The following is a 12,415-nucleotide window of genomic DNA, read 5'->3' as shown; positions in this document are numbered from 1 at the left end:
CCACGTTTTCAACGCTCTTTCTGTTCTTAAACGTTACAACTCCGAGTGAACCACTTCAGATGCTCAGCGCGTGCGGCAGGGAACTGAACGACTCATTCAAACTGATTCATGAACCAATTCACTCGTTTGCCAATTGGTTTGATCAAGCCTTTGAACAGAATTGACTCAAAAGAATGAATCATTCGCGAATGGGCATCGCTCATTGCCCAGAGAAAAGTAGACGGCGCGTTTGGAATAAACTGAAGCATTTATAACATTTATTGCATTAGGATAAAGTAACGAGAGGAGCGTCGCCCACAGTAACGAAGTAAAAGTACAGATTTTCCCCCAAAAATTTACTCAAGTAAGAGTATAAAGTACCCATCTTTAAATATACTCCGAAAAGTATTCGTTACCCCAAAAAATTACTCAAGTAAATGTAACGAAGTAAATGTAACTCGTTACTACCCACCTCTGACTAGAAGTTACAAATAAAAAGTAGCAAACGACATGTATATTTTAATATATATAGCAGTCTACCTGTGCTCCTTAATTGTTTATATAAATATATCAAATTTTTTAATATGAAATCACCAATTATAAATAATTGTATAATTTAAGGTATCAGGTTGCCACATTATCAGAAGTCTAAACAAGTGTTAAATCATTTCATTCTGGGTTATTGGGCAAGTGGGCTACTCTCATACACATTCATGCAGACAGTGCATTGATGTGTCCTCGACGGCTTAACTGAGAGACTAGTTTAACTTGACAAGACAAGTCATGTCTCCATTTATAAGGTTCATCAATTGGCACAAATAAGGCTGTAACCATCGATTTTCATAAAGAATAAGGAAATTGAATAGTGAAGGAAATTCTAGTTGCTAAGTAATCATCTTGAACTTGCAAATAATATTTTCAAATATGCACACGTTGTTTGGTATGTCTAATAAGCCAAAAATGCCAAATGTTCACGTCTCGTCACATTCAGTTATAAATGCATGAATGACATAAATTATACCACATTTTCATTTCAAAATAGACATATTTGAAAAAAAAAAGTTGTGTAGTAAAAAATTTTTTATTATTATTATAGCTTCATAATCGAGTGCTGAAGATCATTGCGAGAATTTAATGATCAAATGATTTTTTATTATTTAATAATAATGATTTAATGATTTTTATTTTTTTCCAGGAAGCAAAGTCAAAGTCAGAAATATTTTCCTGCTGGTGACGAACTAAACCTCTGTCTGCATGATAATAATTAGTATTATCATAACCATTATACCACAATCTAAATCTACATTGACATTTCTCTTCAGAAAAGCTTCCAGTTTACGAGCCGAACATCCCAGAGCCGACGTCAAGAGAGGAACTGCTGAAATGTGAGTCACACGACACACATAAAAACAAAAGTTAAATAAATATAAAATAGTCAAATAAAAGTAAAAGTATCAAACACTAGTTAAATCAGTACTGAGTGACCAGATCCTTTCATCTCAGACTGGCTTAATATTTCATTGGACGACCGAACTGCTAATAAACTGCTGTGGCTGACAGAGGGCGGGGCTAAAGTGTCCCGCATGACAGATGAGGTGTGTCCTTACCTGGACAGGCCAGAGAGATTTGACCACAGCCCTCAGGTGAAACACACACACACACACACACACACACACACACTCCTCACTCTCTCTTGTATGGAGGTAAATCAGTAGCTAAACTTGAGAGGTTGAAGATCTGAATGTGAGAACTTGTCATATTAATATTTGTATTTGTAAGTTAAAATTTACACTCACAGCTCTGATGTGAAGAGTTGAATCTTTCAATTTGCACACACAGACAATGATCAAAACACCCGTGTTTTGAATTGGAAGTTGTAGATTAATAGTTACAAATGTGTAGAATGACATTCAGACAAAAAAAATGACATATACACGTTTACGACATATTTACTTTTGCACTTTACTTCAGTTTCGCCGCACAACGTCAAGTCGGCACTTACAACCTCTCAGATCTGGAAGTACAAGTTCAAATCCTAGCGCTCTGACTTTTGCTACTCTTTTTGCGGTATTCTGTTGCAAAACTCACTTGTGCACTTGTATATGCAGATGTGATAGAGCAGAGCTGGGGGCGGGGCTTTGGTGCGAATGAGAACATTTTATTGGTCGATGCCCGACCAATGAACAACGCCAATTGTTTTCACTGAATATCCTTAGCTTTGACAGGATTTTAAGACATTGCATTCATTTTGCCATTCAGGTATTATCTAGTAGACAAATAATGCAACATATTTTATATGTATATCCCACTGCATATTGCAGAATAAACTCGCTGTACCAAAGCATGCTTTGATCTCACCGCCACGCGGTCACGTGGTTCATGGTACTAAACAAAACGTTTTGTCAATATGCTTGAAATGTATTAATTGGGACAGACAGCAGTTTTATTATATTTGCAGCGATTTCTAGTAATTTGTAACACAAAAAGTGCATTTATTATGCATGGATAACTGCGTTGACTAATGACTATGCGTTATAATAGCAATTTATACTGGAAAATGGAACTGCATTAAGTTCTCATACTCCTCCTTGGCAGTTAAATGTGACTAAACAATTAAGTGTAACTTTTAACCAATAAAATAACTGTACTGAATGTTAACTCAGTCCTGTTTAGTTAATTTGAAGAGATCATGGTACTAAATAATATGCGCAATAATTATGATCCATGAATGACCATTTGAAATATAACATTTTGTAATATGGTTATAATTTATACTACAATAACTGTAGTATTTAGGTTTAAATTCCAGTGCAAAGAGGCACGCTTTAAATTAGAGGCATTTGGTGGCCAGAAAGATAATATTCATATGCAATTCCATTGCTTAAACACTAGATGGCCTTGTTGATGTTTAATAAATACATGTATTTAACTCTACTAGTTGCTCAAAACAGTATTTCTGGTCATAAGTGCTTATTTTTTAGGTTTTGCTGTTTAATGTACATTTAGACACTCGATTTTATATAAAAAAAAATAATAATAATAATGTTGCATTTAAAAAGGTTCATTACTGACAAGCAAATTAGGAATTTAACCCAATGAAGATGTTAAAATTGTTTTTACAAAACATAAAAATAATAAAAACAGCATTATATTGCAACTCTGGTAGAGTGATATGCAGTGGGATATACATATAAAATATGTTGCATTATTTGTCTACCAGATAATACCTGAATGGCAAAATGAATGCAGTGTCTTAAAATCCTGTCAAAGCTAAGGATATTCAGTGAAAACAATTGGCGTTGTTCATTGGTCGGGCATCGACCAATAAAATGTTCTCATTCGCACCAAAGCCCCGCCCCCAGCTCTGCTCTATCACATCTGCATATACAAGTGCACAAGTGAGTTTTGCAACAGAATACCGCAAAAAGAGTAGCAAAAGTCAGAGCGCTAGGATTTGAACTTGTACTTCCAGATCTGAGAGGTTGTAAGTGCCGACTTGACGTTGTGCAGCGAAACTGAAGTAAAGTGCAAAAGTAAATATGTCGTAAACGTGTGTATATGTCATTTTCTTTGTGTGAATGTCATTCTACACATTTGTGACTATTAATCTACAACTTCCAATTCAAAATGCGGGTGTTTTGATCATTGTCTGTGTGTGCAAATTGAAAGATTCAACTCTTCACATCAGAGCTGTGAGTGTAAATTTTAACTTACAAATACAAATATTAAAATGACAAGTTCTCACATTCAGATCTTCAACCTCTCGAGTTTTGCTACTGATTTACCTTTATACTCTTGCCTCTTAGAGAGACACTTTGAATAGTTTCTGTTGTTGTTAACAAAAAGATAATATTTTAAATTAATTTAAAGAATAATAATAATTCACAGTGCATTGTTTTTTTTCTGCACTGATAAGTGATCATTATTAATAATAAAAATATTAAACAATAAATTATTTTTGTTATAATTGTTTTTGATTATTATAAGTCCATAATAATAATTTGTCCAGCAAGTTTTACTTAAGTAAATTACTTGTTTCACTACTTGTGCTATGTGTAAGGAAGAATATTTTCACCATCTGAAAATTATATTTTCAGATTTCAGCCATCAGAATTAATCGAGATAATTTTTTACCCCATCTCAAAATTTCCAAAACATTAATTTTTGCATAACTTCTGAAAATAATTATTTGATTTAAAACAAATAATATTTTTAATTTAATTATATTTAATAACATTGAATATCCAGTATAATCATAAAAAATGCACTAATATTGGACACAACAATAATGCTATTATTATTATTATTATTATTATTATTTACCAGCACAGAAAAACCCAAAATGAAAGCATTGTAAATTATTATTTTTGATTATTATTATTATTAACAACAATAATAATTTACAGTGCATTCATTTAGTGAGGGTCTTTATGTTCATTTATCATTACAACAAATATACACCATGAAAAATATATTTTTGTATAATATATTATATACTTTGGTGCATGCATTCCCAAATTCTGAAGGGGCCACAACTCACAAACACACAGCAGATAATTCTGCTGCCTTTGTCTCTCTCATGCCCTCTTTCCAAAATATTAACACACATTCCTGTGTGTGTGTGCAGGTGCTGTGTAAGGAGGGTGTATGTGGATCAGCCCGCTGGTCTGCTCTGCTTCTACACCGTGGAGACATAGAAAGATTCAAAGAAAAGGGAAGTCAAACTTCTTCACAGGTTTAAAAACCCCATAAAGGAGAAAATTCTGCCAGGTTTCTGGGTGGGAAGACAGTCGTCTTGCTTAATACTCAAGAAAGAGGAATGAGGGGGAGACTGAGTAATACTGTGGCTTATTTCTTTTTTTACACTGTGAAACATCGTATCACTTTATATATATATGTATATATATATATATATATATATATATATATATATATATATATATATATATATATATATATATTACTGTTCATGTGTATTTCATTATATAGTCTGCTAATGCCGTTTTGTAATCCTGCATTTTCAGTTTCACATATGTAAATTAAAAAATGCACCATGCAGGCCATTAGGGTTTTTAAAGTCTAGAATTAATCTAAAAATAAAGGTTTTTAGGTTTCCGCCAGCTCTCATTTGCTCCTTAAGTCGCTTTTTTTCACTGTCTGTGCTCTTCATTTTCTCCCTGTTCTCACTTTGATGTAAGCTTCTGCAATTCTGGGATATAAAACAAAATAAAATTAAATACAAATATCCACAATACACAGTAAAAAGCAGATTTTGTGCATCATTTGTTACTACTATACTAATTATTCTTAAATATATATACTTATCTATCTATTTATCTATCCATCCATCCATTCATCCATCTATCATGTCATTAATCTGTTTAAGACCTTCTCTGAATGCTACTTAATCATGACTTTTATTTTGTAGCATGCTGTATACTACAGTAATGTTACTTCTGTCCCCTAAAACATCTGTTTTTTTAAATCTTTTTCATGATTTATTTTATAAGGCCATTCATTTCAGTTAGTGATATTATTATTATTTATCAGTTTCCTAAAGATTAGTGGAGATCTTGGCTTCTGTATATTTCCATCTTTTGCACTGAATTATTACAAACTTGGACACAAATGATGATTTTCCACAGATGCTGGTTCATATGGTCTGTGTAGAACATGCATCCAATACAATGCACGGAAATAAAACCTAAAAAAAGTTTGAATATTCAATACATTTGTGTCCGACTGCATCATTGATCAGTGTGTCCTTCCTTCAGAGTCCTTCACTAAAGTTTCAGCTGCTGTTGATGGATTGTAATAGTTGAGAACAGCTGTGTTTAGCAGTAAATGTGAACTGAAGCTCTTGGGGTTTGAACATGGTCTCTGGAGACGGAGCTGCTCTATTCTGAGATCATCAGAATCACTAAAGCTGTCAATGCAAATCTGATTTTCAGCTCAAACTCACAGTTTCTCTGTTTGATCGGTTAAACGCTCTGAACTGGAACAGTTTCACTTCTGCTCATCAGAAATGAGTTATGAGTTATAAGTCAGATAATGATTAAAAAAAGAAAACATTAAATAAAATAATCAGCTTGATAAAGTAGCTATACCTGACTGCTAAAGATCAATTTTATGTTAGCTTACTGGTGCTACCCAATGATTATATAACTTTAAAATTGGATATGAGTGTAATGCACAATGGTATTATTGTTTCTTTGATTTGGTATCACTTTACACACTCTGATTTCTCTGAATCTGAGCATAGTTGAGTCAAGCCCGTCTGTCACAGGACAGATCACAGTCTAATAGAGCTAGGGTGACCACCTGCTAATAAGCCCAAGGGGGGACAAGGGGTATGTTTCTGAGGGACAATGTGGGACACCCCATGGGCAGACTCACTGATAGTGGTTTACCCATTTCTAGCACATACCACCTTACATGGTAGGCTATATTAATAATGCCCTATTCCCCTAAACATGTGTAATTGCTGATGTATGCTCATGACAGAATTGACAGATGCACTTCCACTTACGATTTACTTTAGCTATTTTATTAATTTAATATTAATAATATAAAATTATAGGATTAAAATGAATTGTAGTTGCTCAACACCACAGGAAAAGTAAAAAAAAAAGTCTGACATCACAACTCAAGGGAAGGGAATTCACTCATTCACTAATCCCTATATAGTGTATGGCAGTTGAGTTCACTACATCAGGAAGGAGTGAACAAATAAATAAGTGAACGGATTCGGACAGTGACGTAGCCTACACTGCGCGTGAGACTTGGAGCTGTTGCAAAAACATTGCCATGTGTACTTTTATATTACATCCACCTAATTTTAGAAAATAATAATAATAGCAATAATACTCAAAATTACTTTATATTGCAGTTATACATAGCCTACCTCCCGTCTCAGCTTTGTGGTTTACGTACTGAGAACAAAAATAAACACACATAAACGTTCATAATTATGTATTTATTACTTTTAGTATCTTGACACTTGCTCAAGCAGCGTTTTGAGCTCAGATAAGATGGTTGTTGAGCGTCCACAGGCGACTGTTAATTTTACATCGGAATACACTACCTGTTATTAACGGTAAAATGTAAATTATCCAACAAATGATCATTTTTGTAACTTAACAACGATGCCACCTCAGTAAATTAGTCAAATAGTAAACTGAGTTATTGCCTACATAACATATTTTAATATAAATAATGTAGAAAAACGTTAAAACAGGAATAATAAAGATGTAAACTTCATCTCTCATTCAAACTCGCTCGCTCCCGCTCTCGCAGTAGCGTGCTGAACTGTCAAGTAGTGTTCGTTTGGCTGCCTGGGGCTCGAGGATATAGCCATCAACTTTTTTTGAGCAAGCATTAATTTTGCGTGACACAGTCTCAATTTGCGGGACGCATGAATTGGGCTTCAAACGCTGTGCGCGCACGCGCTACGCGGGACGGGTGGTCACCCTAAATAGAGCTGATTTGACTCCTGACTCAGTTGTGAGCTCATGTGTAGTTCTGTGTTTGGTCTCTGTGTGTCAGTAGTGAGTGATAGTGTTTGAGCAGCTGCAGCATCAGTTCAGTCACTGTGACTCTGACTGACACAGGTTTTTGTACCACGCTTTATCACTGTGGGAACGCAAAATCACCCACACAGTCACCATAATTATGCACTCTGCAATGAAAACTCTGACAGTAATAATATGCAACATCTTCAGTCTGGAATCCACTGATGGTCAGAGTGAAATCACTGTCAGATCCACTGCCACTGAATCTAGATGGAGTTTCTGACTCAAGACTGGTTGCATGATAAATCAGAAGTTTAGGAGCTTCTCCAGGTTTCTGTAAGTACCAGGCCAAACAGGGTGGGGTGCAGTCTAGAGAACTGATAACTGGAGAACTGAGTTTACAACTCATCTTAACATTTTCTCCTGGTGTGGCAGTTTGTACTTTAGGACTCTGAGTGACTGTGATCTTAGCTTTACACCCTAAAACGAGTCCATCAAAATATATTATTGGACATATTATTAAAATATTTAATATTGTATATTTCAAATATATAAAAATACTATTCACCTTGTAGTACGAAGCAGTATAAAAGTGTCCAGATGATGATGAAGGTCATGTTGATGAAGATTGTTGTGTGTGTCAGTGATGAAGTGTTAAACTCACAGCACTATAAACACTCTCAGAGCACTGAAGCATCTGAACAATATGCAAACACACTCCACATCATTTACCTGAAGAGACAATAATACAATACATCTTTATTGTCAACCATGGTTGAAATTTGTCTTAGAGATACACATGCTTGCAATTTTATTTCTTCAATTTTTATTGATCATTTTCACAAGGAGGAGCGTCGCCCTGCAAATACTGTTTTAATGATCAGTTTCATTCAGACTTTGATGCTGAGAGCATTTAATATCTGATGTGCAGATTTTATATCATCTATGATCATGTATAACAAGTCAGAGGTCATCCAATATGGAATGACCATCTAAATCTTGCTAAAGATTCCATTATAAAGCAGGTAAACAGAATCAGCAGAGTTTAAATTCACGTCTTGAAAATGTGATGAGCCTTTATACAATAACATTCTATGCTGCATTTTTTAATAATTCATGTCTGCTGTTGAGTCTCATACCAGTGTGTGTGTGTGTCGTGGAGTTTGTGTTCATTTGAGTGTGACGGAGGTTTTTGTACGACGCTTTCACTAGAATGAAGCACCGTGGTGGACTTTTGGTGGAGGAACTAAACTGGTGATCGGTAAGTCTCTTCAATTCTATCATTAAAATGTATGATGTTATTATTCAATATATTAAGCAAACATTTGCCAACAATTATTATAAAAATTTTACGGAAGTTAAAGAACAATAAAGTGAGAAAATATTAATTAATAATATTCAAATTAATTATTCATTAATTCCAACATTTCATGATGAATTTAATTGCTTCATCATTTATTTTGATTTTGTCTGCTATTTTATAACTACATATTAATATTTAGTGATATTCCTTTTTCCATTTAAAATCATATTTCATTTTTTTCAATTTCTCTTTACATTAATAATTTCACATCTTATTATCGCTAACATTTAATTGCTTATTAATTCATTGGTTGAAATAGTTTAATGTATATTTAACTATTTCTTAATATATTTTATGCATAGTTCTTGATCAAATGAACTATTAAGAGATTTTTAAATGCATGACACAAAGGTTTGATAATATGGACAAAATAATTCATATTTTTCATCATATTTTTATCATCATCAGACTAAATAAATGTAGTTAATTCATTTTTTTTAATGTGCATTTCCATATAATTGTGATCATGAGTGTTATAAAAACTATTAATATATAAATTATAATATTTATTTGTTTTCTAAATGATCATGAATTTGCACATCTATGCATCTATGTGGTATCAATTGGTAGAGCATTGTGCTATCAAGCACAAGGTTGGGGGTTCATTCCCCTGGAACACATGAAAGGTAAAAATTGAACTGTAAGTCGCTTTGGATAAATGCGTCTGCTAAATGCATAAATTAAATTAAATTTTAATTGAATTTTAAATTAAATTTTATATAAATGAAGGCAGTGAGGTCAAACTACAGTAACGATGAAATGTTTATGATTTTTACAGCATTACCATATCTAAATCTATGAGAGTCAGAATGCTAAGAGTGAGTTTGAGTTGTGTGTGTTTGTGTGTTTCAGCTCGTCCCACAGTGAAGCCCTCCGTGTCTCTGCTGCCTCCCTCTTCTCTGCAGATCTCTGGAGACTCAGCCGCACTGCTCTGTCTGCTCAGCTCTTACTCTCCACAGGGGGTGCAGGTGAGCTGGACGCTGGACGGGTCAGAGGTCACCGAGGGGGTTCAGACCAGCGCAGAGAGCGAGCGGGACGGACGCTACAGCCGCAGCAGCGTCCTGAGCCTCAGCAAAGCACGCTGGGAAGCCGGCGAGCGCTTCGTCTGCAGAGTAACACATGACGGAGCTGCTCGGGAGACCACGTTCCTCAAGAGCTCCGAGTGCTGATGTTTCTCCAGTGAAGAGCAGCAGGATTCACAGCAGTCTCCTGATTTACAGCTCAATACTCAAGCAGTCTTTCAATGTGCTGCCATTGCTGTTCATTCAATAAAGCTTCTGAACGCCTTACATTTGTGTCCGACTGCATCATTGATCAGTGTGTCCTTCACTAAAGTTTCAGCTGCTGTTGATGGATTGTAATAGTTGAGAACAGCTGTGTTTAGCAGTAAATGTGAACTGAAGCTCTTGGGGTTTGAACATGGTCTCTGGAGACGGAGCTGCTCTATTCTGAGATCATCAGAATCACTAAAGCTGTCAATGCAAATCTGATTTTCAGCTCAAACTCACAGTTTCTCTGTTTGATCGGTTAAACGCTCTGAACTGAAAGAGTTTCACTTCTGCTCATGAGAAATTAGTTGTAAGAAATTTTCAGCTTGAGATGAAGGAGCTACTTGTGAAACTGCTCAAGATTATCTTTATGTTGCTGCTGCTACACAATAACTTTATAGTTTACTATATATCAGCGTACACACTCTGTTTTCTCTGATTCTGAGATCACAGCAGGTAGTGCTGCAATGAAGAGTTTTAAGGGATGTACGCAAGACAGAGATTTGGGCCCCCTTCTTCCAGGTGAATGTATTTTCTATTTTGATGCTTAATAAGAAACTGAAAGAAATGTATATATAAATTGTCCGATGGCTTATCAGAATTCTCAGTCTTTTCTCTCTCTCTCTCTCGCTTCCTCATTGAGCAGCTGCTGTCGGCAGACAGTGAGTTAATCACGTTTGATTAATTGAGCACTCTCAAATCAATAAAATAAAATCTATAAAACCTATAGAAATAAAACACTTTAAGCATATTAAATCATCCATTATACAGTATTACACAATGTCATAGATGATATAAAATCTGCAACACAGGTATATTAAATACTCTTAGCATCAAAGTCTGAATGAAACTGATTATTAACTTGGATTATGAATGTCTGTTTCGGAGGTTTCAAAGGTAAATTGAAAATTATTAGCAAAGATATTTAAGAAATAACAGAAAAATTGCGTATCTCTTCTATCTTGAGGTAAATGATGTGAGTGTGTTTGCATATTGATCAGATGCTTCAGTGCTCTGAGAGTGTTTATAGTGCTGTGAGTTTAACACTTCATCACTGACACACACAACAATCTTCATCAACATGACCTTCATCATCATCTGGACACTTTTATACTGCTTCGTACTACAAGGTGAATAGTGTATATTTGAAATAAACAATATTAAATCCTTTAATAATTTGTCAAATAATATATATGAATGAACTCATAAATGTTTTGTTTTTCAGTGTCTAGAGCTCAGATCACAGTCACTCAGAGTCCTTCGGTGAAAACTGCCACACCAGGAGAAAATGTTGAGATTAACTGTAGTCTCAGTAGTCCTGCATACTGCACAACACCCTGTGTGGCCTGGTACTTACAGAAACCTGGAAAAGCTGCTAAACTCCTGATTTATTGGACCAAAAGCCGCACGTCAGGAACTCCAACTAGATTCAATGGCAATGGATCTCACACTGATTTAACTCTGACCATCAGTGGAGTCCAGACTGAAGATGCTGGACATTATTACTGTCAGAGTTTTCACTGCAGAATAAATTATAATGGCAGCTGTGCGGGTGATCGTGTGTTCCCACAGTGATAAAGCGTGGTACAAAAACCTGTGTCAGTCAGAGTCACAGTGACTGAACTGATGCTGCAGCTGCTCAAACACTATCACTCACTACTGACACACAGAGACCAAACACAGAACTACACATGAGCTCACAACTGAGTCAGGAGTCAAATCAGCTCTATTAGATTGGGATCTGTCCTGTGACAGACAGGCTTGACTCAACTATGCTCAGAATCAGAGATACACAGTGAAATATAAAGTGAAAGAAACCAGCTGTACACCTGATGCTAAATATTTCTGTCTAAGTCTGAGACCTTTTTTATCTTCTGAGGGAGTTTGGCAGTGTTATTATGTGTGTTGTGTACAGTATATCCCTCTCAATGGTAATGCATCCAGAGCTGCTTTAAGCATATCAAATTGTATTCAAAAGCAGAACAATAACATTTTGGATAAATATTATGGCAACATCAAAGATGTCTACAAAGCTAAAATCAACCCTCTTTTATCCAAGTCTGACCACAATATAGTTAATTTAATACCATTTTAAAAAGAAACAAGCCTCTGTTCAAGAGTTTCTCAAATAGCTCCTACATCTTAAACTGATAATGAGTTTATTAGACATAACTCATTTCTCATGAGTAGAATTGAAGCTGATACAGTTTGGATCGTGTAACTGATCAAACAGTGAAACTGTGAGTTTGAGGTGAAAATGTAGTTAAACCCATCAATCATACCCTATAGCACCC

The 12,415-nt window shown here is 35.1% G+C and overlaps 1 protein-coding gene, 1 long non-coding RNA gene and 2 gene segments (V, D, J or C); 3 read left to right on the top strand and 1 right to left on the bottom strand.

The window, feature by feature from the left end:
* Positions 1 to 12,415, top strand: part of LOC132124356 (leucine-rich repeat-containing protein 4B-like) — an 87,727-nt gene that overhangs the window by 44,973 nt on the left and 30,339 nt on the right. The gene's annotated exons all lie outside the window — the stretch shown is intronic.
* On the bottom strand, positions 7,866 to 8,173 carry LOC132124404 (uncharacterized). The gene is made up of 2 exons (XR_009426754.1): positions 8,059 to 8,173; positions 7,866 to 7,970 (listed from the first exon to the last, which is right to left on the bottom strand). It is a non-coding gene; the product is annotated as an uncharacterized LOC132124404 (long non-coding RNA).
* LOC132124415 (immunoglobulin lambda constant 7-like) lies at positions 8,262 to 10,142 on the top strand. The segment is given in 4 exon segments: positions 8,262 to 8,274; positions 8,454 to 8,515; positions 8,703 to 8,751; positions 9,706 to 10,142. Coding segments are annotated over 4 exon segments (441 nt in total).
* LOC132124384 (Ig kappa chain V-VI region NQ2-6.1-like) lies at positions 11,093 to 11,820 on the top strand. The segment is given in 2 exon segments: positions 11,093 to 11,251; positions 11,347 to 11,820. Coding segments are annotated over 2 exon segments (399 nt in total).

The sequence above is a fragment of the Carassius carassius genome, chromosome 42 (assembly GCF_963082965.1).
Source record: "Carassius carassius chromosome 42, fCarCar2.1, whole genome shotgun sequence".
NCBI classification, from domain to species: Eukaryota; Metazoa; Chordata; class Actinopteri; order Cypriniformes; family Cyprinidae; genus Carassius; species Carassius carassius.
This window is presented reverse-complemented; position numbering and strand designations above follow the sequence as displayed.